General features: G+C 39.6%; 2 protein-coding genes across 2 annotated transcripts in view; one reads left to right on the top strand and one right to left on the bottom strand.

The window, feature by feature from the left end:
* The window catches only part of mmut (methylmalonyl CoA mutase), a 19,485-nt gene extending 13,643 nt beyond the window's left edge, over nt 1-5,842 (top strand). The window contains exons 8-13 of the mRNA XM_051960680.1: nt 1,199-1,314; nt 1,540-1,655; nt 2,773-2,904; nt 2,997-3,144; nt 4,044-4,211; nt 4,961-5,842. Coding sequence (XP_051816640.1) covers nt 1,199-1,314; nt 1,540-1,655; nt 2,773-2,904; nt 2,997-3,144; nt 4,044-4,211; nt 4,961-5,089 — 809 coding nt within the window. The 3' untranslated portion in view covers nt 5,090-5,842. The remainder of the gene's footprint in view (nt 1-1,198; nt 1,315-1,539; nt 1,656-2,772; nt 2,905-2,996; nt 3,145-4,043; nt 4,212-4,960) is intronic.
* opn8b (opsin 8, group member b) lies at nt 5,106-27,312 on the bottom strand. The gene is made up of 4 exons (XM_022221388.2): nt 26,857-27,312; nt 17,531-17,824; nt 9,179-9,507; nt 5,106-6,945 (listed from the first exon to the last, which is right to left on the bottom strand). The coding sequence occupies exons 1-4, from the start codon at nt 26,924-26,926 to the stop codon at nt 6,589-6,591; spliced, it is 1,050 nt and encodes a 349-aa protein (XP_022077080.1). The 5' UTR covers nt 26,927-27,312; the 3' UTR covers nt 5,106-6,588.

The following is a 27,312-nucleotide window of genomic DNA, read 5'->3' as shown; positions in this document are numbered from 1 at the left end:
CTCTGTCCAGTCCACATTATTACTCTAATGAAGTACAACTGAACTGATTTATTGTGCAGCTCTGGCTCTTAAAACACATTTTCGTCCATCTGTAGCTATACTAAATTCCCTGTGGAGGCTTGCTGCAGGCTGAAGCCGGTATTTCCCAGGGCTGCCATGAAGAAAGTCTACAGATAATCAAGCATTAGAATCACTGGTTAACCTGCCGTGCGTTTGTTTGGAAGGTAGGGGGAACCCGGTGCACCCGGAGGAAACCCACATCACGTTTATTTATCCTTACTGATGTGCTTGTTTAGCCTTTTTGACTCTGCTGACCGAAGTAGGCCGTCACACGTAGGAGCACATCGCCGGTTGAACCCGGCATCGTGTCTATTTTGTTGTGTTGTCGTGGCAGATGTGTGTGTATACCTTTGGTTAGGCATGTCGGGGTGTTACAGGGAAGTTCAATTGAGTCTGCTTTGTTTCTCTTTCGGATTTACCTTTACTTACGTCTTATAAAGCCTGAAATGACTTCTACGTAACAGAGCAGAACCTTCACAGACTGTAGCTTCTCTCAGTAATCCCCCTGATGCATTCTCTCATTGATATTCATTGGCTTTCTCTACCACCTCGGCACCACATCTTTGCTGACTGTTTGTTTTTTCTTCTTCTTCTGATGGATCTTCGATTCTGATTGGCCCTGTTCGACTCAGAGATAACTATTGGTTTTCCAGCTCTGACAATTGTCAGACATTTAGAATCTTTGGAGTAAATATAAAATTATGAGCTTCAGTGTTTTTTGGATCGATGAATTTGGGCATTTTTTGTATTTTTTTCCCTAAAGTGTGGCTCAGAATGTGATCAGCGTTCAGAAATTAGGTGTTGCTGCTTAGCTGAGATAAGGCCAGAGAGGATGTTTGCTTGTCAGTAAATTGCTGCTGCCGTTATCAGCTTTGTTTTCCTTAAAGATAACGCGATGCGATTTCAAACTTTCTACCGTTTTTTACTCTGAAATTTGCTGCACAGGTTTATAATGTGCAATTTTATTCTTTTAGTGCACTTTCTACATTTTCCACTCGCCATTTATTGCTTTTCTATTTGTTTTCTCAGCCACTATCTGCTTTATCTCCTTGTTGTGCTCCCTGTACAAGCTTTCTATTGTGACTTCACGTGCACCTCTTGTATTCTTCTTATGCTGTTTCGTCTCTCGTACTTTCAGGATCGGAGGTCATCGTCGGGGTGAACAAGTACCGTCTGGAAAAAGAGGAGACTGTGGAGGTGCTGGCCATAGATAACACCATCGTACGCCAGAAACAGATTGAAAAACTGAAAAAGGTCAGTGTTGCAATTGATTTTTTGACGAATAAGCGCCGCTGGAAAGATAACGGCGTTCGAAGAAACGTCCAGAATGACCACAGATTGCATTCTAGATAGGGCATAAGAAAACAAGAAGTCATTCAATCGAAGTCTGTTCTCTATTCTGTCACTTGTGTGGATGGCAGCAGGGGGAATAGAAGCTCTGAATGCCATGTTTGTGTCACATTCCCTCCTTTGTTTTAGGTGAGAGAGACTCGGGACCCAGAGGCAGCCAAGAAGTGCCTGGCAGCCATTGAGGAGTGTGCTCGAACCAGGGAGGGCAACCTGTTGGCCCTGGCCGTGGAGGCATCACGAGCCAGGTCCAAACTCTAATTTACAATCCTAATTGTAATTCAAATTATGTTTCTGAGACTGTTTCATCTATTCACTAATGTTTTCATAGCACAAATGAAGTCAAGGTTACAAAGCGTATCAGACGACCTGTTTCTTTGTGCAGCATTTCTTTGAACTGTTCTGACATAGCGTCCCTGTTTACAGGCTTCTCTGAAAACATCTGACCTTGGTTTTGTATGCAGTAAAGTAACATGATCATTGTGGTGTTTTTCTGTGAAGCTGTTTTGTTTGTGGGTGACTTTAATAAGCAGCGGCGGTAAATCTTTCTTCACACCTGAGGCTGTCATGTGGCAGTTCGTAGCACAGTCACCAATCATGACGAACAAAGCTCAACTTGTTGGGATTTTTTTGGAAAACCTGTTTATAAATCAAGTTTTATTCAAACAACTGGAATTTGGTTTCTCAGAAAACCACTGTCAGTGCCACTGCAGCTAAAGCCCATCTAGTGTTTGTGATAAAAGACGACATGTCTTTTTATACCCAAGAGGGATTTTTGTTTTATCTAATAGTGCAAATCAAGATTGAGGATCTTTTGATCTGCAAAGATGTTGGGTTTTTTTGCCCCTGTGGTATTTATATAATCACTGATTTGACAAACTGGTCACATGTGAAATTAACGTCTCTTTGTTGCGTCTAACGTCATCAACTGTACTTCCACCTCGAAGACAAGAAAGATGTGCCATTATTCGTTTCCCATGCTAAACTGGGCCATATCATGTGAAGAGTCCACATGCTGATCACAGACCAACTGCCCAGAGGCACTGGCACGGACCAACTGGGAATATGAAATATCATAACCTCATATCAAACCTCCTGCAGCCATCCATAACCACTTAAACATTCCATGCTGCTCTGCAACTGTTTCCCCTTTAGTCCATTTCTCTAGATGACGCTGAATACTTTTAACATGAGCTAAAATGGCTCATTAAGTTACATTTAGATAGTGGAGTTACGATTGAAATTGCTTTATTATTACCCTCTCTGCACCAGTGATCCCATTACAGAGAATCTACAAATAATCAAGTCATAAAAACTGAAATCCTGCAATGAAAAGAGGATTGAAGACTGTGCTCCTTTCTTTAGATGCTCTGTTGGTGAAATAACTGACGCCATGAAGAGTGTGTTTGGTGAACACAAGGCCAGCACCAGGATGGTGAGCGGCGCTTATCGCAGTGAGTTTGGAGAGCATGAGGAGATCGCTCTGGCCCACAACAGGTAAAAAAACAAACATAATCAGCTCTGGAATGTGTAGACTGATTGCTTCACTCACATGTGGTCACTTCATTTTTTTCCCTTCAAAATTACAGAGTTGCAGATTTTAAGAAGCACGAGGGCAGGAACCCTCGTCTGCTGGTGGCAAAGATGGGTCAGGACGGCCATGACAGAGGAGCCAAAGTCATCGCCACAGGGTTTGCTGACCTCGGCTTTGACGTAGACATCGGACCGTTGTTTCAGGTAAATGCCTCAGCGAAAATGGAAAAATAATATGTTCGATTATGATAATAACATGTAGCTTCTGTCACTAAACCTCATCAAAGAGTAGATAAATTTCAAATTGACAAACAGAAGTGCATCAAATGAAGGTTTTCCACCGTAGCCGTGTTTCACTCAGGTGTGTCTGTTTCCTGTTCCTACACATACTGGCTTACTTTGTCCGGCAAATTTACATGGAAGAGAAACATTATTATTGATACTGGTTACACCTGTGTTTTTCCTGCTATGACATTGCTTGTAGGGGGTTGAATAATTTTGCGTCCTGCTTCTTGTAAAAAGTTGAAATTTTGGATGGATTTTGAATTAAATCTTGATTTTTGCTTTGGTATTATGTTTCAATAAACTAACTGTTCAGCTCTTATATGATTTCATAGTCACCTGTAGTTGTAATGTTGCTCATTTTGCCAGAATGTCAAAAATGTCAGGGTGGTTGAATAATTTTGCATGCAGCTGTGCAAGGTGAGGTGAGGCTGCAGGGCAAATTTTTAACTTTTAAAGTAATCATCAGTGGCTAACATCACGCATACCCCTTCAGTTGTTTGTTGGTTAGAGAGTACAGACGTTCAAACGGTCTCTAGCTGTTATCTTCAGCTTCATCAGCTGAGCTCATATTTCATGTGCATGTCGGAGGACTGAGCCCTGGAGCACCAGTTGTCACACTCTGTGGGCAAAATTTCTTTTTAACCACCGATCACATGGCTCGGCGTTAAGTGTAGCCTCTGACAGTGACTAATATTACGCTGGATTTCTGTCCTGTACACAGCAGCTTATTGATGATTAGACTTGTTGTTTGGCTATACATTGTGCTGCATTACGTTAGTGTTTGAAAATGTGCTTTTTGTTTTGTTTTCTCATGTTAGACTCCCCTGGAAGTGGCCCAGCAGGCCGTGGATGCAGATGTTCACTGCGTGGGGGTCAGCACGCTCGCTGCCGGACACAAGACGCTCGTCCCAGAGCTCATCAAGGAACTACGGAAGCTCAACAGACCGGACATCCTGGTCATCTGCGGAGGTGTCATCCCGCCACAGGTAGCCTCGTAGAAGTCAATGCACAAGTGTACTGTGTGCCTTGAAACTTGCTGTAATCCAGCGTACGTGAAATGCATTTTCCCTCAGTAGATGTGAGGAGTGTGAGCTGCTAACACGCTGTGCTCCTTCAGTTGTTCTGCTCAGAAGCTGCGCATCATGACAGCATGATAGGGAGCTTAAGGGAAAATGCTGCAGTTGGAAAAGGCAAGCTAAAAAAAATAGCTCTTGCACATAATATTTAGTAACACGTGACCTTGATTTAGCAGCCACTGCTTAGTTATTCTCAGTGGGGAGGCAGTGGAGCAGTATAATTGATTACCCTTGCTCCTATTCTTAACAAGTCTGCACAGATGGCTTGTAGCATGACTACCGGCTTTCTTCAGGCCCTGAAAATACGTTGTGTTGAATTGTGTGATGAGGATGCAGGAGCATATGAAATGTTTTTTTTGCTGTCATGTTAACACAAAATTAAGCTGTTACAATTCTTGTCATATAGGATTAAATTTAACACTAGGATTTTAGCGATTGTCTAATTTCCTGAAATCCACTTCCTGCTAATCCTAATTTAAATCCTGTTCCTTTTGCGGATTCTTTCAGTTGTATAATCATCGATAGCACCATTAATAGCATGATCACATAGGGGCTGTGCGCATCCTTCTCTTTCAAAAGTGTGAAAAGTGAATTATTCCTTTCCTGTTGTAGCTTTTAAAGATGAAGATTTAAACTGTTCCACCTTTTTATGCTCGCAGGACTATGAGTTCTTGTACCAGAGCGGAGTTTGTGCCATCTTCGGACCAGGAACCAGGATCCCACAAGCTGCAGTGGAGGTTATTGACAACATTGAGAAGAGCCTGGAAAGCATACGGCAGGCTATGTAAACACAAACAAACAAAAAACAATACTACGTGTTTATTTGTGTCACAAATCAGAGCCAACACTTCAGTACATAATCTGTTTGAGAATGGAAAAAACAAAATGTCATTGCCCACTGTGAGCTCGCTGTTGCAGTGTTGCATTCTCTGTAGATTCATATTTTGAATGTTAATTGCTCATAGTTGCTTTTTGTTGTATTTCTGTCACGGTATCACAAACTCTAAAGATGCAATGTCGCACATCACCGCTTTAGTTTGGTAAATTAACTTTAGCTTGGTAATTAACAGATTTACCCGTTGCAGCACGCCTGTGTGTGAATTGCATTGATAGAAAGGTTGGTAATATCCTGTAAATATCCCACAAATTCCAGAATATGATTTTAAACCCAAAATACTTCCATATGTGCAATAGACTTACCCACACTTAAGCAAAACCTTAAAACATACACTATTTATTGAGGCTATCATGTGACAGAAATTCAGCTTCAGGTGAGTATTTTTTGTCATCTAAGATAAAACACCAGACAACCTGCTCCGTTACTGTGGATTGGATTAGTGTCAGTGTGGTGTCTTCTTTTCATGGATATTATCATCCAGACAGTGGCCTTCTCATCTCATCTCATCAATTTAATTTAAGCAGCTTCTGTTCAAGGATCAACTCACAGCACACTGGTAGCGGTGTGTGAAGCAGTTGGAAATAGTATTTTTCTACTTGTTCTGAATCAGGTTTGATCTCAATAAAGTCTGTGAACTTTGGAACTGTGTGTCATGTGTACGGGTTATGGAAACTACAGCACTTTTTCTGAGATGGTTTTTGGGAGAATTTTGACTTTGTGGCAATATCTTAAACCATGGAGACTTTGAGTAGGAAAGTGAACCATAAATCTGCATTACTTCTAACAGCCAGCAGGGGGCGACTCCTCTGATTGCACAAAGACGACTGATGGTACAGAGATCTAAAAAAATGACTCATATTGGACAAACTGATCATTTTTAAGCCGTCCATAACACTGTTTTCAAATACTAAAGCAGAAAAAGATGCATATATCATTATCAAACAGCTCTTTGATACAAGCGTGATGTAAAAAGGCCGAAACATCAAGTCCAAAGTGGCAACACGATGGAGTCTGCAGGAGATCAGAGCCCACATGTGATGTAACAAGGCTGAGATTATGGCGACATTCTGCTCTCAAAGACTGCCGTGCTGCCTTCTTTAGGCGTAGCATTACTACTTAAATGGATGCCAACCCCAAGCACAAATTTTGCTCCCTTTCATAGCTCCGTTTGCCAGCTTTCACAACATTTAACACACAGTGCAAACACACCTTCTCGTTCATCCTTGTCACATTAAAAATAAGCCCAGCATGATGATATGATACCACACACCACTTGTATCAGAAAACAACATCTGCTTCCTTCTCTGATGATGTTTTTGAGAAAACACATTATGAGATCTTTTCACTTGTCTTTCTCCCAGCGCATGTCCCAAGGAACGACCAAATCCTTCAACCCAAAGTCACCGTCTTGATCTCTGTGATCTCCTGCAGATTCAACGGTGTTGCCACTTTGGGTTTGACGTCAACTCTGGCCATGTAGATGCTGTTGTCGTTGACTCTGTTGGGGACGCTGCATGGGTTCGCGCCCAGACACAGCCACGGCAGCTGCTTCACCTCGGTTTTGAAGCTCTGGCTGAAGTAGTAGTAGATCAGGGGGTTGTACACGGTGGAGCTCTTGGCAAACATGCACGGCAGCAAGCTGACTTCGGGCGGGATCGCACTGCTGTCGCGGAAAATCGACCACAGGCTCACTAAACTGTAGGGCGCCCAGCAGCCAATGAAGCCGATGCTGATCAAAACAGAAATCTGCAACCGAACAGAAGGATAGAATCGGCAAAAAGCATACATAATCACTGAAAATTAACAAGAAAGTCTGCTTTGCGCCATTTCATCTGTCTGACAGTATGAGCTCCTGTTCCAGATAAAGTAATACATGGAATATATGGAGACTGGTGTCTTTTTCAGCATGTTGATCCTCTTTGAAACGATAGATAGATCGATAGATACTTTAGTAATCCCAAGGGAAATTCAAGAAATACCAACAGAAACACATAAAATTGTCATTTTGTAGTAATTTTTCTCACTGAAATAAATAAAAAGACAGTTCACCCCAACATTTCTCACACCTCCAAATCTATAAAATGAGAATCAGAGATTCGACGGTCAGCTGTTTTAATTGCTACTGAAGTGATGCCATGATCCCAAGAGATCTCAAAGTCCCTCAGAAATAGGGTTGTGGATTCCAAAGAGTGTTGCATTGGGTTCTAAAAGATCTCAAATGATCTGAATACATGGCACAGTGAGAAAAATCTTCTACAGGTGGTGCAGATTTCAAGCAACGTCGTCTAAAACAATGCACCCAAGCAAATTCAGTGCCGTTGATTAGAACGTCTTTAGTTAAACCTCTGATATCAAGACTTTGCTGTCAAAAATGATAAGAAATAAATCCTCTATGAGTGCCAGTATGTCCAGGATTTGGAGTTGAGGTGGACCTTTCAGTTGGATAATGACTCAAAGTATGCAGCAAATCCACAAATGAATAGATGGCAAAAACAAGAAATGGAGGATTATGGAACAGCCTGGTCAAAGCCCTGATTTGAACCATAGCGAAACGGTGTGCGGGGGTGTTTGAAACAGACGTTTAATGCAAGAAAACCTTAAAACATCCTAATGAATTTTGTAGGAGACAAAACATTTCAGCAAGCTAATGTCAGAGACTAGTGGACAATTGTGCAAAAAAATTCAGCTGGAGGTTATCTTCTGATACCAAAGGTGTAGTTACTTTTGAAACACATGAACAATACATCCATCCATCCATTATCTATAGTCCACTTAATCCTCCAGTATGTATAATGATAATAATCCATAATCTCAGCGTGTTCTAACTCTTGTTGTCCACTGTAACACATTTTCTACTCCTTTGTCGATGGCTGCAGAGATATTAGGTCTATAGTGCATCTACATTCAAGAAAACCCTAAAACATCTTGCAACTTAATGACTGTCCGTCTGTCAGAGACAAGTGGACGATTCTGCAAAATGTCTACAAGAAGTTATTTCTGCTTAAAGGGGGATATTAGCTTCTGTTGCCAAGGGTGTAGTTACTTTTTAGCAGAAGAATATTACATCTGTTGATACTTTTAGTTGAATATAAGATATCTGTAGGCATGTTCTTTCACAAGGGCTGCACAGGAGGGTAGTGGTTAGCACTTTCGCCTTGCAGCAAGAAGATCCCAGTTCGAATCCCGGGGTGGGCCTGGGATCTTTCTGCATGGAGTTTGCATGGTCTCCCTGTGCATGCGTGGGTTTTCTCCGGGTACTCCGGCTTCCTCCCACAGTCCAAAAATATGCTGAGGTTAATTGGTTACTCTAAATTGCCCGTAGGTGTGAATGGGAGTGTGATTGCTTGTCTGTATATGTAGCCCTGCGACAGAGTGGCGACCTGTCCAGGGTGTCCCCTGCCTTCACCCGAGTCAGCTGGGATAGACTCCAGCACCGCCCGTGACCCTAGTGAGGATAAAGCGGTGTATAGAGAATGGATGGATGAATGTTCTTTCACAATAATCCATGACGACAACATTGTCTAACTGTTGTAGTCGTCTGAAACATCGTCATGATGCTAATTCATGCACAGTATTTACACACATTTCTTCTTGTTTTTTCTCATCATGAAACACTTTTCATCCCTTTGTTTATTAGTTTCAATTGGGCTGCAGAGACATTACGTAAATAGTGCACCAGAGTTGCTTTGAAAATGTACACATTTTCATCAACGTACTCTTGAAGAGGTGCTTGAGATCGACTGATGTGGCTGTTTGAACAGGTCTGAAAGCTTGGAAGCAGCACTCTACTGTACATCAAGGGCAATGACAAATGCGTTCCCAGTGCATTGCTTGTAATTTCATAAGCAGCTGTGCATTTGCTATAAGATGCTAGATACTGATGGCGTCCAATAATCAAAAAGTGTTCAGTTTGAAGCCTGTGGACAAACTGAAGTGTCATAAGGAAACATGCACAGAGAGAAAAGAGAAGGTCGCTTACTACTAACAGCCTCCGATGGAGCTTCACAATATTTGGGATTCGATTGCTGTTGTTCATCGACTTCTTGTAGGTGACGTAGAGCTTGATGGTGATGCCAAAGTAGCAGCAGATGATGATGATGGAAGGTATGACCAGGTTGAAGGAGAACACGGTGATGACAAAAGAGAAGCCCTCGTGTTTCATCTGTCCCCAGGCCAGAGAGCAGGACAGTCCAAAGGGCTCTGGCCCATACCGACCCCAGCCCAGGATGGGAAACAGAGCCCAGACCAGAGCATACAACCACGTCCACATGCACAGCAGCTTCACCTTCTTCCAACCAATTTTCTCCTCTGCAGAAAGAAAAACAAACATTGCTTGTTTTCATTTTTAGTGTGCTGTACAGTACATGCAGGAGAGGTGCCGTAATGCAGATTTTTCTAAGAATACATTCATATAAGCTGCAAGGATGACAGTTACAGAGGTAAAACACATTCCTGATGTAAAAGTCGTCATATCAAGTGCATTGCATCTACTGAACAAATTCGTCTGTGCCATATATCAGTGAGTTTTGTTTATATATATGTTTATATATGTGTTAGTGTCCTGAATGTGAGCCTGCACTGTAAAAACTAATGTTTTAGCTCAACAAACAAATTTAATGCATCAGTTATTTTGACTTATGACAGTTTCTAATGTTATTCAACCACCAATTTCACTGAGGTAGACATATATATAGTAAATGACTATTATAGATGGAAACAGCTGATTTTTAATGGAATATCTCCATAGGGGTACAGAGCAACATTTCCAGCAACCATCACTCCTGTGTTCTAATGCTACATTGTGTTAGCTAATGCTATTGAAAGGCTCATTGATGGTTAGATAACAATCTGTAACTGTTGGCAAGTGTGAGTTTTCATGGAAAACATGAAACTGCCCGGGTGACCCCAAACTTTTGAATGGCAGTGTTGCTCCAATGTGAAGTAGGTGAGGAAAAGCATCTGACATCCTGACCTCAAGCTGAAGAAAACTTTACTTATAAAGTCAATTTCATTGAGTTTCCTAAACTTGAATTAATTTTTGGATCAACTAACTCAGAAAATTGTTTAAATCACTTTCAACATTATTATGTCACCCCAACCAGTCAAAAATAATGTCTGCAACTTCAAAGGTTTCTCAAAACGTGTAAATTAGAATTTTTATCTTGTAGCTATATATTTAATTCAATTGTGGGAATATGTCCTTTGAGTTACTTTGATCCTGTCATCCTGGTTTTTATTCTACCTTTGTGGGCGTTTACATGAAACATGAAAATCTTGGATTTCATACTCCTACATACAGAACTACATCAGTAGTCGTGTTTCTGCCTGGCTGCCTAAAAGCCTTCTTTTATTTCAACTATGATGAAATGGTTCAGATTACTAGAATATGCTGTTTCTGAAAGCAGGATAAGCTGTTACTGTAAATATCTGATCTTAACCAGGACCGTAGAGTGCATCTATCAAGCACTACTGCTGGATGCATTTAGATGTTTCCAAATGAAATGGTTATAAGTCTAAGCAGGGCTTGTATTTCATATTTTTACCATTTTAAGCCCCATTACTGATTTTATGCTTATGATAGAAAATACTTTGCAGTTTGTACCATAAAACATCTTCTAACTCATTATATAGATCTGCAGGAAATATTAGAATTGTTGGCTACTGACTCATTTTGGAATATTAATAAATCTGTCCAGCTTTTTAGGTAAAAAAATAAAATAAAAATAACATCAACACTAACAGACATAAAGGAAGAGACTCAGTGCAGTGTCAGGTGTAAGCTGTAGGGAAAACCCTATTTTTAGGCAAAGTTGTCCAACTTGTTAAGTTCTTTTTTTATTATCAGATTTGACAGTTTTTATAACCTAGTGACCATTAAAACTGCAGTAATCTCTCTTCTCCCATGCATTTAGGTATAACATATGGGAAGATATTCTGTGAAGAGGCAGACATGAAGAAAAACTCAGACAACTGTCATTGATAAGCACTTCCAAATACAACCCCCCCCCCCCCCCCCCAAAAAAAAAAAAAAAACTCATTAAAATTTCCCTTTTCAGTTCAGTTTTTTTTAATGCCAGCTTTTATTTTTGATGCCAAAATAGTAAACTCTTACTGCTCTGGTCCCATCTCTATACTGTATACATGTACAGTTTATACAAACAGAATGGATAGTTGTGCATGCATATATAATACTTGAATAAAGACATAGACTTACATAAACATTCTAGACTTCTGATTAGAAAATATCATATGTAGCCAGCATAAGTTAACTGAACATGAAGGAAACATAGTGTAAAATATAATATGAAGAGTATAACTCAAACAACTAAAGAAAAATGATTCTGCAAATAATATATATCTGACAGGGTTATGTGGAGACAATTATAAAAGACATTACAAAACCAAATAAAAAAAGAAAATCTTCTAATTATCCTTCTGATGTAATACCCTATCTAAAAGAAATCCATTTACATCTTGATCTACAGTAATACCACTCCTCAAGCGTGGTTTAGTAATCTGTAGGATGACACTAATGGAGGATACAGTATTGTTATGCAATCACCTACTGCTGTTTCTGCTTTGTGCACTTTTATACAACAGGCCTGATTGTTTCACCAATATCTTAAAGCCTATGTTAACATTAGAGAAGGTAAAACTTGCTGCATGATTCTCTTTCTAAGCCAAACAATATAGAGCAGATATAAACAGGTGGAGATCACATCCAGAAGAGTTTCTTGAGGATTTGTGTCTGTTAATGTGAGCCTCATCTGTGTTAATCTTATACACCATATGTTGCTATTTTGGTTGTTGAATACTGATTCCTCACATATAACCCAAATAAAGGTTGCATATAAGAGGTGGATGTAGTCGCTACTCTAAAGAAGACCCTTCTTTGTCTTGTCTTTTACTTTAAATGGGACCATAAATTACAAAATGGACATCATGCTGTATTCAAGAAGACTTAAAACTCATGATTAAGACCAAAAACTCTTCAGGAAAATCTTTACCGCAGTAACAAATCAAGTGAGAATTCTGCTCATTTATTCATAGACTTCTATACAATCTGACTTCAGCCAGCAGGAGTCGCCCCCTGCTGGCTGTTCGAAAAAAAAAAAGCAGGTGTACCAACACTGGCTTCATTTTTCTGTCTAAAAAGTATCCAGTCTTTTGCACCAAGTGTGGAATATTTATGTGAGCCAGACCCTCTGATTTGCCAGTTTTGTATGTTTCCTCTTGTTAAAGTTAGGACCATTTTAATTTTTATTCCTACCTGCTTGTATTGTCAAACAGCTCTGATTACTTCAGGTGCAGCACGAATATCATGTTTTGTTTTGGGGTTTTTTTTAGAAGTAAAGAGGTTTGCAATAATGATGGAAAGTAACTAAGTACATTTACTCAAGTATTGCACCTCAAAACTGGACCTGAGTCTTTCAGTTTTATGCTACTTTCATTTGCTACTTTATGCCTCCATTCCACTACATTTCAGAGTGAAGCATCATACTTTTACTCACTATATTTTACCGATAGCATATTTTTCTTTAGTTCTTTAGTTTCAGTTTAATATTAAAAATATGATCAAACAAATAAATTTTGATATTATATCATAGATTAAAATCAAACTGTAGTGATCTCTGAGGGAAAATTCATAAGCTACGCAACAGATAAACCAACTATCAGTAAAATGAATCCAAAAACATCCATATTTTGACATAGTGTATGCCATTCTGCATACTGAGTTCTTTTACTTTAAGCATCTTTTCATTTTAATACTTTTGTACTTTTACCTAAGTAAAGATTCAAATGCATGAGTTTCTATTTTATTTCTAATATCTGAGCTCTTCTTCTAGCTGTGAACATTATAGACAGTCTGACACTTCACAGAAATAATCCATATAAAAACCCAGCTTAGTTTGTCAGACATATACGGCATCTAAAGGAACGGCTTGACATTTTGGGAAATGTGCTCTTTTATTGCTGTCTTGCAGAGACTTGAAATGAAATTGATCTTATATCTATAGTCAGCTGCTACCCAGATTAACCTCTTCCACCCTGGAGGACTCTGCACAAGATCATATCTGTTATATAAACACAGAGCATGAGGCATTTCTCAAAGGTTGTCACATTCATCGTAGAGCCCTCCTGGTACTACAGTGACTGAAGGGGATGTTGTGTATCATTTCTAATGCATCACAGTTTGCAGAGCAGGTTCAATGATGTCTGTGTTCCTAAGTCTTGGTTATGAGGCTGTTATTTACTCTAAATTCCATCATGTGGATGTAAAAATGTCCGTTTTCACTGTTTTGTCACATGAAGCTCTGATCTGAAGGTGGGAGCAAGATGACTTATTGCATTTCAAAGTGTCCCTTATGTACAGAGCTATAAGTGTTGTTTATGTTGGACTCACAGAACTAAACTGGGATGCTTTTACAGACATGAGCTTCAGAAAATAGCTGCAGTCTTTAAAAGGTTCACCTAGCTTGAAGGCCGGAACCTGGAGGGAAACAGCCTGCAAGACAGAATTTGCCTACGAGCATTTTTAATGGTAAATAAGAAACACTTTGTACAAAAAACAACAAAAAAGAAAAAAAACTGTACTGCTAAAGCGAAAAGTTGCAATTTCACAAGAAGCTTTTTCAAGTCCAGTTGCCGTCGTTTTAGCACTTAGAAATTAAGTGAAAATACTAATTTAAAGTGAAGAGATTGGTTTTTTTTTAAAATATATCACATTTTAAACAACAGACACAGAGATAAAGTGTTTTCTATTAGAGAAATAAGACTAATGTTCCAAAAAAAAATCTTAAATCTTCGCATTAGGACTCAATATTACTTTTATATACATTGCTATGGACTTGGAAAATTCACAGCCTGGCTCTCAGATCAGGCTCAATCTGCTGCACCTGTGTGATTGAGCTCGGCTGTGTGCTGTTGCCAATCAGCTGGGTGAGGATATAAGGAGGGATCTTCCAACTATTCAGATGGCTGTGGGTAGGTGATCTGGAAGGTTCGACACCGTCAGTCGGCCTTATTATGGAAAACTAAGTGTCTTTGTGCTGTGTCAGTGCACAGAACCCAGCACTTCCTTACTTTTGTTTTGGGGAATGTTTTTCTTTTAAGGGGTTTTTGTTTGGTCTACTGCCTTGGTAGCTTTACTGGGGGATAGTGGCATGCAACCACACACTCTCCTCTTTTAGAACCCTGTTTTCTGTTTGTTTGTGCAGTTTTTTTTAGTTTCACCCGTTAACAACCTTGGTTCATTTAGTTTCATCTGAGGCAAGAAGGGGGGTGAAACATAACATTCAGTGGCCTAATTTAAATATGATGGGTTTTTTTTTTAACATACTCTGGAGGTTTTAAATTACGCACTGAAAACCCAATGAATCCAAACATTCCCTCAAGCAAAACACAAGAAGCGTGAGATTATCAAGAAAAAATAAGTCATCCAGAGATAAAGATGGGTGCCTAAGGCTGTTTGTACCAATCTCGCAGTAAAACATTGTTTACTAAGAACTAGAACGTCATGCTGACATGTGCTGTTAAGTCATAATTTCTAATACTTGTGTGGAAGCAGTCAATGAGCAGCTGCCTGGCACAGCAGCAGCAGTTATTAAGAACGTTGAAGAGGTGGTTCACAAATCCTCTGAACAAAAGTTTGATGTATTCATTTTCATACAGTCATTGAAAAAAGTATTAGACCACCTTTATTTTCTTCAGTTTCTTGTTCATTTTAGTGCCTGGTTCATAGGTGACGATAATCAACAATATAGTGATATTGTTCAGAGGATAGCTTCTAGGAGCTTCTCTCCAGACCAAGTAAAATATTCTATCAATTCTAACAACTTTTCATTGCTGCACATAAACACTAGAAGTCTGAAAAACATCATGATGAGCTAATTTCCCTTCTGTCCATCACTGACTGTGGCTTTGATGTTGTGGGTTGTAGTGAGACCTGGCTTAGTGAGACTTCTGATTTGGATACCCCAAGTATTGATGGCTGCACTCTAATTAATAATTATAGATTAAATAGGAATGGCCGTGGTGTATGTCTGCATATAAATTCAAAGCTTGCTGCTGTAATCTGTGAAGATCAGCAAATTGGTGATGGTCATTCTGACTCCCTATTTATGCAGCTAACTTTGAATAATGCAAAAACTCTTATAGTTGGAGTTTTCTATCGTCCCCCTGATTCGGACCTCAATACTTTCCTGCTGAAATTTGGCTTACAAAATCTCTGATTACTGCTATAACTAATTCCATTCAGTGCAATACACCTGAGAAGACGGTGGCATCCTGTTCAAAGGATTGCAATCCCTGGTTCACAAAGGGTATCTTAAAATAAATCAATCAAAAAATAAACTTTACAAACATCATCTAAAAAAATCCTAGCAATAGAAACAAGGAAAGGATCCAATTTTTTCAGGAAGAAACTCACACATTTAATATGGAAAAGGAAGAGATCACTGCACTGAACGTCTACAATTAACTTGGGGTGACTCCAAGAAAACATGGCGGATACTGAATGCAATTCTTGGCAGGAACTCAAAGACTCTGTGCTTCATGACACTGACAGCAAAGACAAAAATGATGTGCTAAAATTAACAAATCATTTTAATGACCACTTTGTTTCACTTGGTGAGAACTTTGCTAGTAAAATCCCCCAACATCAAGGCACTTCTTATAGGCAATATCTACTTGGAAACTATCCCAGTTCATTCTTCCTGAGGCCTACGGATGGAAATGAGGTCTACAAAATTATCATGAACATGAAAAGCTCAGTGCTGATGGAATCTGCAGCACCATCCAAAAGGCTATTGTGAATGTTATCCTGGAACCACTTGTTTACTGTATAAATATATCCTTAATCACTGGGAGAGTACCAAAAATGACTAAAATTGATAAAATTCTCCCCATTTATAAATCAGGGGACAAAAATGATATCTACAACTAAAGGCCAATTTCCATACTGCCTACGCTCTCCAAGGTACCGGAAAGGATAGTGCAGAATAAACTTAATGGTTCCATTAATAAACTTAAGATCCTCACCTCCTCCCAGTATGGCTTCAGGAAACAGCACTAATTCATGGCATTTTTAGATCTAATTGAAAAAAACAATGATGCTATTGGCATGCCATTGGAATTTTCCTCAATCTGTCAAAGGCTTTTGACTCCATTAATTTTGAGATTCTGCTTGGCAAACTGCACCACTATGGCATCAGAGGTACTGCTTTGAGCTGGTTCAGAAGCTACTAACAAGACAGAGTACAGCATGTTCATATAAATGGCCATGAATCCCAGGGAAAAATAATTAAACATTGGGGTTCCCCAGGGCTCCGTTCTGGGGCCTTTAGTATTTATCATATAAATAAATGATTTTGCTAATGTGTCTGACAACATTTATAAAGTCCTGTTCACGGACGACATAAACTTCCTCATGTCTACAAGAGTCCAATTATGCTTCAGGCTCGAGCTATTATGGAGTTAGAGAGTTGATTCTTGGTTTAAATGCAAGAAACTATCACTCAGCATCAAGAAAACAAACTGTATAGTATTTCATTCTGTTAAAAATAAAAGTACCACCAATCACATCCCTTTCAATATAGACTCAATTCTATGAAATTTCTTGGTATCTACTTGGATGAATTTATTAATTTTAGGTATCGCTGATGTGTTAATCAACAAACTATCAAAATATACCGATTTATTCTTTAAACTAAGACATTATCTCCCACTCTCCGCTCTTCTTATTTTGTATAGATCCATCACTGAATCACATATCAACTATTGTAATATAATATGGTGCAACACTTTTCCAAGTGATCTCATCACACTACACTCTTCGCAAAAGAAAATAATTTGTGCTCTTCCATGGTCTGCTCATGCAGCTCCTTCTGGCCCTATTTTCCTCTCTCGATGTCCTGGGGCTTCCTGATTTTAACATCTATCACATCACTGTGTTATGCATCAGGTTATCAACCAACTCAAACGCTTTTGTGAGGTCATCCCAATCTCCTGTCTCCTGCACACTCATAACGCCAGGGAAAAAACTACATATTGAGCGCCACACTAGTAGGAAAGCAGTGGTCACATTTAAACATACTCAGTTCCCCTTAGAATAATAGAGAGGACTGCTTTATAGATCTGAGTTACACAAAGGTCACTGCTGAGTCATCCTGCAAATAAGGATGGTATTATCTCTTAGAGCGTGGAAAATGTGAGAACAAGGGTTCACAGGGACCAGAAGATCAAGCATAAAGCTATCTTTGCACATGATGAATCTTAAATCTTAATACCAGATGGTGATTTCATCAGTTTGCTGAAGTTGTGAGTTACTTACTGGGAGACTGCAGACTGAGGGACACGATGAAACGCACGATGGCCAAGACGGTCAGGTTCATGATGCTGGCGATGCCAAAGAAGAACCCAGCCAGGCCGTAATAAATGCAGGTGACATCTCCTCCAAGCCAGCGGTGGTTCCAGGCTGAGGCCACCGCCAGAGGATACATGGTGACAGCTGCTCCCAGGTCTGTCAGAGCCAGATTCACACTCAGCAGCTCAGGTGGCTTCATCCTCGATGACCTTTTGAATGCCATGATGAGGACGAGCAAGTTTCCCATGATGGAGAGCACAGCTGAGGCAGACAGGAGTGGACAGTGCAGGGAGGAAAAGGCATAATACAAAGCAGTGAATATGATGAAATTATGTGAGCAGACGTCTAACCAGCAGCTACATAGAAATGCCTTTTAAGCACTTGATGTATCGTGATTGCAAACAGAGTTTTTCACTTGTCTCTTGTAAGTGAAGAAAAAGTTGTTGGATATTTTCACTTCAAGCAAATCATCTGCTTTTCTAGGTCTTCATTGTATCAGTACAGAAGCCTGGTGTTAATAACTGCTCATTCATTCAACCTTTCAGCTATGAGTACATATGAGAGATGGAGGCCTCATTCCAGTGCAGCTGAGTAAGAAAATAAAAGAAGCAGACACGCACATAAGAGACTTGGATTCAATTCAAAGGCAAAAGATTAAAAATAAATAACTACACCATTTTAGCTTTAAAAAGCTATAAACATCTGATAAAACAAGAGCAGTTTGACATAAAAAAGATGATACTAAAATCTTGAATCACCCAAAGAATAAAAATGAGTCGGGTTTATATAGTTCTGCATGTTCTCTGGCGCCTACAGTTTAATTAGTCATTTGAGTGTTGTCAGGTCCCACATTAAAAAACAGCTGTGAGGTAATATAAGGGGGTAAAAAAATAGCAAGAACATAAATAAATACAACCCAGTTTCTCTGAGGCCTTCAGGATGGTGAGGGCCACTCAGCCTCAGCATACAGTTCAGAAGTGATGAGTATTATAATTGTCACCAGGAATAATTATTCCGCCAAGGAACACAGTGGAGTTATGTATCGACTGATGCATGTTTGTCCGTCTGTCTTTCTGTATGCAACATTACTCAAAGATAGAGTAACGAATTTGCATGAAATTTTCAGAGGAGATCAGTCAGAAATGACAGAAGGACCAAATGATTAGATTTTGGCAGTGATGCAGCTTATAATCTGGATCCAATGATTTGTTAAAGATTTCTGTATCATTGCCAGATAGTGGCACTGCGACACTTTGGCTGAGCACCACCCCAGATTGTTATTGGTTTAAAGTAAGCCAAAGCAGTTCAACACTCAATTGCAGAATAACAGTGAAATGTAGTCAGACCATTCTACAGCGCTGACACTGTTGTGTATATAGGTCTGAATCACATTTTCCATCCAAAATGTGATGAAATCCAGCAGATAAACATGTTAAATACACACACTCCTTCCACATGTAACCTCCTTTTCCTGACTATCTGCCTGTTCAAAATGAACTGACCCCTGATGCTGCGTCACCTGTGGGACTGTTTCAGTGAACCTATCAGCTTCCAGCTCACTGAAAATTACTTTCAAAGAAATGCACCCAAGCCAACAGCTCTAATCCCTTTCCGCACAAGAACAAGAAATAATCAATGGGGACACAAAAATGTTATCTTCCACTAACTACCACAGTCTAATTAAAGAAAATTGGGTTGCAGACTTTACAAATAAAAAGACGACAATATTTTGTGCAGCATATGTGAAAGTCATGCAATTCCAATCTGTCACATTCTCTCAAAGTTAATGCTACTTTACCGGCTTCCTCCCACCAAATGTGCTAAATAAGTCCAGGGAAAACACTCAGGTTAGCAGTTTATTGAACAGTAACCTTTTCCTGACAGCATGCACTCCGTCCGGACAGACAGGAAACGAGTAAATTCACATACAGTATCAGAATTCCAAAGTCATTTGATGAACAAATTCAAATATTATTAAACAGGAAGCGTGCAAAGATCACAGATCAGGAGGTGTGGGTAAAACAGAAAAGAAGGCGAGCAAAGGAAGGAGCGGTCCTAACACAGCTAGATTTAGATAAATAGACAGGGATGCTGTCTTCATCCTCATCGTAACAGAGCTCAATAGTGGTCTAATGGTAGAATATTGATTCGAGGGGAGGTTACGCAAGAGAAGCTGTGAGGTAGAGGAGGCAGTTGGTGAGAGGTGAAATGTAAGGAATAGAGAGTAGGTGGAAGGTATTAAGCCTTAGATACAGTCAAGCTCAAATGTATTCAAACTCATGCCTACTTTTATTTGACTGATAGGTTTCTTCTGGCTCAAAATTACATAAACAACTGACGAGAGGTTAAGACATTGTGTTAGAAATGGTAATGACAAATTTTAATGGTTTCTGTGTCTGTTTTGTTTTTTTTCTCCAAAAATGTTGTCCAACATTTTTCAAATCCTTTCTCTGCAATCAGCATCAAAGCCATTATGTGCCATTGCTGCAATCAATCGCTAACAAGCTTTCTGCATATCTCTACTAGAATTTGGTTCCGCTTCCTGTTTGTGACAATCTCCAGGACTGAGGATAATGGCTACCTCACCATTAGTCTGGCCTTCAATTCCTCCACAGATTCTTGATAAGGTTCAGGTCCGCACTTCAAAATGATACGGTTACCATTTCTTCACCACTTTGACTGTATGTTTCAGATCATTCTTTTGTTGGAAGGTCCAAAGCTGCCCAAGGACAAGAATGATGTTTTCCTCTCGAATCTTCATATCATCCTCTTCGGTCATCATGATGCTGTTTGCTTTGACAATCCTGCCTGGTCCATTAGCAGAAAAACACCCCCAATGCGTCACATTCCTACCATCATGCTTGACTTCAAGGATGCCGTTCTTGAGATGCTTCTCTTTAATTTCACCAAACAAAGCCAAGCATCTCAAGGATGCCGTTCTTGAGATGCTTCTCTTTAATTTCGCCAAACAAAGCCACGTCATGGATCCAGACGGTTCCATTTTTATCTGATCCAAGCTTCCTCCTTTGTCCATCTGAGCTTTTCTGTGTCTGTCTTGGAGAAGTAGAGTCTTTCTTGGTTAGTGTCCATGGAGACCAGCCCTGTTTTAATGCCTGACTGAGACATTGCTGACAAAATTAATCTCATATTGGCGATGATCCCTTGATTCTTCTTGACCTTGCTTGCCAATGCAGAGGTCATCTTTGGCCTCCTATCGGCTCTTTGAGATTTTTCACAGTGTGGAACTCAATTTACTTTCAAATAATGCTTTGCACTGTGGTCAGTGGCACTTGAAAACACTTGGATATGTCTTAATAGCCTTTCCCCTTCTTGTGGGCAGCCACAATTTGCACTCAGTAACCTCTTAGGATGTAGCAATGACTTGTTTTGACTCATAACTGCCTAATGAACTACTGAATCATGTGCTCTCAGTCTATAGTGCATCACAATGCTCTAGGACAATTTAGAATGTTATAAAAGCTGCATTTTCTTTAAAGTTTAAGAAAATTACAAGAGGTACAAATACATTTGTCTGACATTTTTTTGCATTTTTTTCCACAACTTTATTTAAAGTTTCAGTGATCACAAACATAATTATTTTTGCTACAAATGTAAATTTTTTAACCGTTCCCTACCCATTTCGAAAACATACAAAAAAAGAGGAAAAAATGTGTATCAATACTTGTAATATTAATAGTACAGCAAAAAAAGAAAAAACCTTCATAAAGATAATAGTTATTAATTAATAAACAAGAACAGTCCAGACAAGAAAAACAAAACAAAGCAACAAACAAATTTGTCTGACATTTTGGCAAAAAAAAAAAAAAAAAAAATCCTGCAGTAATTTAAATTCCGATTAAACATTTCTAAAATAATAACTTAAGTTTTTTGTCACTTGTTTTTGTATTTTCCAGCCAGAAGAACTCTATTTGTCACTTAAAAATGAATTTTAATCACACTTTGGCCTTAACTGTTGGAGATTCTGCGATGGTCCCCTCACTGTTTCCTTGGTTGACAATTAATTCAAGTATGTAATAGTGTTACAACCATAAAACCATAATTAAATGGAGAAAAATCTCTCAAACCCAGATGGAATGACTCCATTAGCAGATTTAATCTCCACAGCGGCACACAACAGTGGCTCCTTTCATTCCTGACATGATCAAGCCGTATGCCGTATAATTACCATATAAGGCAGTGCGCATCCACGTGCAACAGCTCAATATAGTCTTACTGCCTTCCTAAGGCACATTTTTATGTGACTTTGTGACAAAAGACTGTGATGCATGAGATGCATTCTTCCAGTGAATGGCCTAAAGATCCCAGTGGCACCTCTCTGGAAGCTCATTCAGCAGTCTGGCCAAACCAGGCAGCATGAGAGCAGCAACAGCACAAGTGGGCAGACTTCCATCAAATGTTTTATCCATTATGCATTCAGTTATTTATTCAGCAGCACCTTGCATGGGTTCTGCTGGTTCTAAATGAGCCTTTCCTGTGTTAGGTGACAACACATAACGGTGAGCACGATCAGGGTGAGTGCAGGAAATTCAATGTTGTGTTATTTAACAGATTTAGGTGCATTTTTTTTTTGTTGTTGTTATTTCTCATCATTTGGTGAACAAAAATGCCAATTGTGCTTGAGAATATAAAAGTCTGATCAACCAAACTGGGTTAGAAACAGAATTAGTTATTTTTATTCTCAGTTCTTGTTGTTTTAGAACTAGCGGTTTTCTATTGGAGGCCACCTGAAACCCCTTTGGGAAGCAAGAAAAAATCCTCTATGCAGAAGAAAACCCATAGCTAATCATCTCAAAGCATGAATCCACTTTTTGCCCTAAATGATATAGGCACTGGATTAAGGATTAAGGGATTGTACAAAATATTATTAAGGAGTTAGAGGGGGTCAGAATAGGAGGAGGGTATTATAGTCTCTCTGTATTTTAGGAGAGCAGGGGAGGGAGGGACTTCATCTAAGCTTTCCTCCGCAATATAGTTGGTTATATCAGAAAACACCTTTAACTTGCCCCATGTTTCATAAAAGTTCTGTAGCTTCATCAGGGTCGGGGCCAAAATATGTGAGAGCATTGCATTATTTTCCCAAAAAGACCGTAAAAATTGTGAGATGCTTTTGTTTTTTAGGGGATATTCTTGGGTCCAACAAGGAAACAACCAGACTTTTAGATTTAATGTTTGCGCAGCTGTCCCTTTTTTTTCCCCCTGAAAGCAATTGAAAAGATGCAAACAAAAACTGAAAATGACAGGAAGCCGCAGCTCAAAACAAAAGTAGACCTAAAGGACAAGTTGTGGTTTCCACATCCCTGTATGCTAACTGATGGAGGCCACTTGAACAACACAGATGGTCCACTTTTGTGCATAAGCTTCACCCCCATGTCCTCCTCCTCTTCAGCCTCTTCATGGTGAATCTCAACCAGCACTTGAAGTCAAAAACATAGGCTGCTTCGTTGAAGTGGCCTCCATCTGATGAGATCTGTTGGTACCAATAGAACATGTTCTGCCACCATTCCAGCTCCAGCTACCACGAGGAGAAGACGATACTAACTAGACATCAGACCAACAGAGTCTTATGAGAGTTTTCTTTCTGCAAATGAATGAAATATAAACCCACTGAGGAATGATGACTTATTCTTTTTCTGCTTTTAGTGCAGCATTGAGTTCATGTTTCTCTTGTCCTGTTGTTGCACTGCTTGAACCTACCATGAAATTCACTGACATGTGTGCTGTATTATCATCAGCTTAGTCTGTTTAGTGCTCATTTCCAGTACATGTATGGGAATATTCAGTAAGGCTAAATAAGCCTCATATGTTCCCAAATTTCAGTATTAAGACAACATGGATCAACTGGTAACTTTGCACAAATACAGACAATATATAGACCCCAATGTACACTAGTTTTTGTGGTTCTACAAGAAAGTCCATACCACTATTCAGACATCTGAAAATAACAAAACTGCCACAAATCAAATTCTACTGGTGTTTGGGGCCACAAGTGTAGGTGAAATGTCAAGCAAAGACTATAATTTAACCAGTAGGTATGAATACATCCACATATGTACACTGACAGTAACATTTTGGGACTTCAGTACCACTGTCATTTGAAAATCTTGTGGTGTTAGCTCATATTTAAGGGCCAATAATTACAAATCTGGCTTCTGCTAGAGCCATTTAATAATTTGAATCCACTGGAAACTGTTCTATCTGTATCTTCACCAAATTTCATGACTGTGGGAGTTATATTTCTGGAGATACTAAATGGTTAAAATGACTTCTGAGACAAGATGTTTTGGAGAGTGAAATTACAAACATATCCAGGTCTGAAAAGGCAGAAAATTCAGAAATGTCAGCCAAAATATTTTACAGAACTTAGTTTTGGGTCCCAAATAACAAACAAGTAGACTGGGTGGAGCAACACCTGAATCCAAATACAATGACTTCACTGTACACACCATCAATGGAAAGCAAGAGCCAACCACAGCACCTTAAAAGCCCAGCAGCAACTACTTTAATAACAACTCTTTTAATGATGAATCATAAAGTGTGAACGACCTCGGACAATCTCTCCTCTATACAAGCCCTTGTTTCTAGTAAGCGAAGTTTGTTTTCCTGGCACATTCAGTCACTTTGCTTGCAGTACAGACAGTCCACACCGTGACTAGTTTTAGGCCTTCACATGGACATTGTATGAGAACACCTGTACACTTGGGTGGATGACGAAATTTGCATTACATGTACCTTTGCAGAAACATGTAAACTATAAATTAGCCTCGGAGATCCTATATTGTGCCACTTTTGACCAAATTAATCAAGATCTCACATATCCCTGCAGTGTGACCTTCCGTTTTTAAGCTCAAAGTACTGCTAAAATTCACCATGGCTTGGTTTTATGGCTAATTTAAATGGGCTGTTTCACTCAGCAAACCTAATGACGTGCTGCTGTTCCCACCCACTTCAGCTCCAGCACAGATGCCAACTGTTTGAGCTGGATGATTATTGATTAAATAGGTGTTGCATACAGTACCACCTAGGTCCAATTCTTACTAGTTTGTAAAGCTGGGAGGATAACTAGTTGTAGGGAGGCTTGAGGAATGACAAAAGTTGACGTCTTGATATCGTAACAGGTTTAACGGTTTTTAACAACCACAAAACACAAACAAAATGTATTTTCACCATATGGGGTCTTTAAGGAGCAACTGAAAACACAAATAAGAATCGGAATATTATCAGAAAAAGCAGTTTCTACACCGTACTCACACTTCAGTCTCGGGTCTCCTGTGGGTAAATCCACCATCAGCCCAACAATGTGAACTTTACTGCTGTTTGTATGTGCAAATCAAAAGTAACTTGTGAGTGACAATATAAATACAGGACGATAGAAAAGACCAAATAAATGTGACCATGTTACTATTTTACATGCAATACAAACACCTTTAGCACTGTGGATTGGTGAGACTGTGCTGCTGGTGACTCAAATGTTTCTTTGAGAATATAAGAACACTTACTTATTCAAATTAATTTACCGCTGTTACATAATTTGGAAATGTGTGAGAACGGGTTTTAAAAAGTCCCTCAAATGTGCGTCTTTAGCCTGTCTAGCCATTTTTATAAGTATTTATATATATGAGCATGTAATTGAACACTACGTGGCTACAGATATGACTGTCTCATCAAGGTTCTCAGTAATTATGTAGAGGTTCTAAGAAGAGTTTGAATCATCCTCACACTGTGAATTAGTGCAAATCATGGACTGAAGAATAGAGTCCAATAGATTCCAGAGAACTGAACGGAGATGAGATATGTAAGAAATGCAATGAATGAATGTAAAAGGAAAGGAATGAAAAGATCAGAAGGAACAAAACGGAGCATGGTTCACCACACCTGAAGTACCCTTAGCTTGTCTTATCTCGATTGCCCCCTCCCTTCCTATGCCAACACACTTTCTCACACTTAGAGCGACATCCAGGTCCCCAAACACCAATTTCAGCTCGTAACATTCCAGCTTTTTATCCTCCTCACAAACACAATGTCACTAGAACTAACTACATTTGTTAATGGTGAACATTGTTTCAGGATATTATGGACACAAAAAGAATCAAGTTATACTAATCGAATATATTTTGATGTTCTGACATTGAGCAATCATCCATTTTCTACTTATTTAAATGTGTAAGAATTAAACAAAACAAAAAGTACAAATATAAAACCATCACATATTTCTCCTTGTGGTTTGCAGAGAAATGATCAGGGTTAATCTGCACATGTGAGGAGAATGATAAAGCTCAGTCAGGATGTCTACCCCAGCTGGATTCAAATCTCTTTCATCAAATTATGGACTGATTTGCTTTGCTTTGCTCTCTGGACCCCTCCAATCAATGCCAGTTTGCCTTGTTGGCCAGTTTGCCCAAAGCTGCTATCATCCATCTTCCATTGCGCTCTCCATCTTTCTTCAGTTTCTCCGTGTATTTACTGTGTAATAGTACGTTTTCCTGCAGATATGATGGGAGAAAATTGCAGGAACACACCTGCAGTGTCTCAGTGGTGTCTGGTATGACTCCTAGAGCTTTGTGGCTTTGTGAGACCAGAACCCTGCTGCAGTGAGAGAATGTGAGTTGCAGCCTATAAACCACCTCACTGGAGTAATTGCTCACCCATTTCTTTCTATCACTGTGTCTTTTAATGTGACTATTACAGGACTTTCAACTGACATTTCACAACGTAGTGGTATGTGAAGGGGAATGCTGCATCATGGCTGCAGTCCTGTGCACAAAACCACACAGACAGACTTATTTTGGTCATTTATCATTATCCTCAGGGGTTATTCTCACCTGTAAACTCTGGACACATCATCGTTTAACCAAACCTTAATTGAAAACTTGAAGTCTTTAGACCTTACTATCCTGCTCGCATCTTCTTTAGAGGCGCACAGATGGCTGAGCTTATCTCAGACGTCTTTGCGGTTTGTTTTTCTCATCTAAAACTTTCAGACTTCACCAATATCTTCTGTACAACAAGGATTTGTGCTCACTGTCATAATTTCGCAGTAAATTCTCAGTGGGTGGTGGTGAACCGATGTGCGTAAAATGGATTACGGAAAAGCATAATAGCTTTCAGGTCTGATTTCATTTCTGTAAATCCTGGAGTAGTAATTCATTTACTGCAACTGTATTTTTTAAACGCACACACAAGATAGTTGAGCAGAGTAGGGAGGCAAAACTTCCGAAGAACAAGGCAGTTTATGATAGACTTCCATCCAGTTTTACGCGCGGCTTTCAACTTACTTAAAACCAGCAGGTAACAGCCTGTGCCGATGTCCAGCTCCGGTGATAACGTGGAGGCGTAGATATCCATGGGGAAAAAGATCAGAAACGGGGAGAAATGAGTAAATAGAAGCGATCTTCATTGAGTGGAGGGGAAGGGAAAAGCAAGTCAAAATGTGCCGCCGCTGATGCGTTCCGGTGTCGGATCCATATGTCCTCGGGAGGGAAGCGCGGAGCCTTGTGCTTATAGCCTGTAATGTATGTTGGCAGGGAGATCATGCGTAAAGGGCAGGGCTACCATCCAGCGTCTCCAGTGCTGCCATGTGACTGAGCGATGGATTCCAGTGCTCAGGGACTGGCACAGATAAGTGGTGAGGTTAGTTGGAAACAGACCGGTCTTCCCACCGAATCAAAACCTTAACTAAGTGACATAAGTGAAACAGAGCAGAGACGCATCTTCTAACTGCGCTCCTAATG

This window comes from Acanthochromis polyacanthus, chromosome 16 (assembly GCF_021347895.1).
Source record: "Acanthochromis polyacanthus isolate Apoly-LR-REF ecotype Palm Island chromosome 16, KAUST_Apoly_ChrSc, whole genome shotgun sequence".
In the NCBI taxonomy this organism is placed as follows: domain Eukaryota; kingdom Metazoa; phylum Chordata; class Actinopteri; family Pomacentridae; genus Acanthochromis; species Acanthochromis polyacanthus.
The sequence above is the reverse complement of the archived record's forward strand: the minus strand, read 5'-3'. Positions and strand labels throughout refer to the sequence as shown.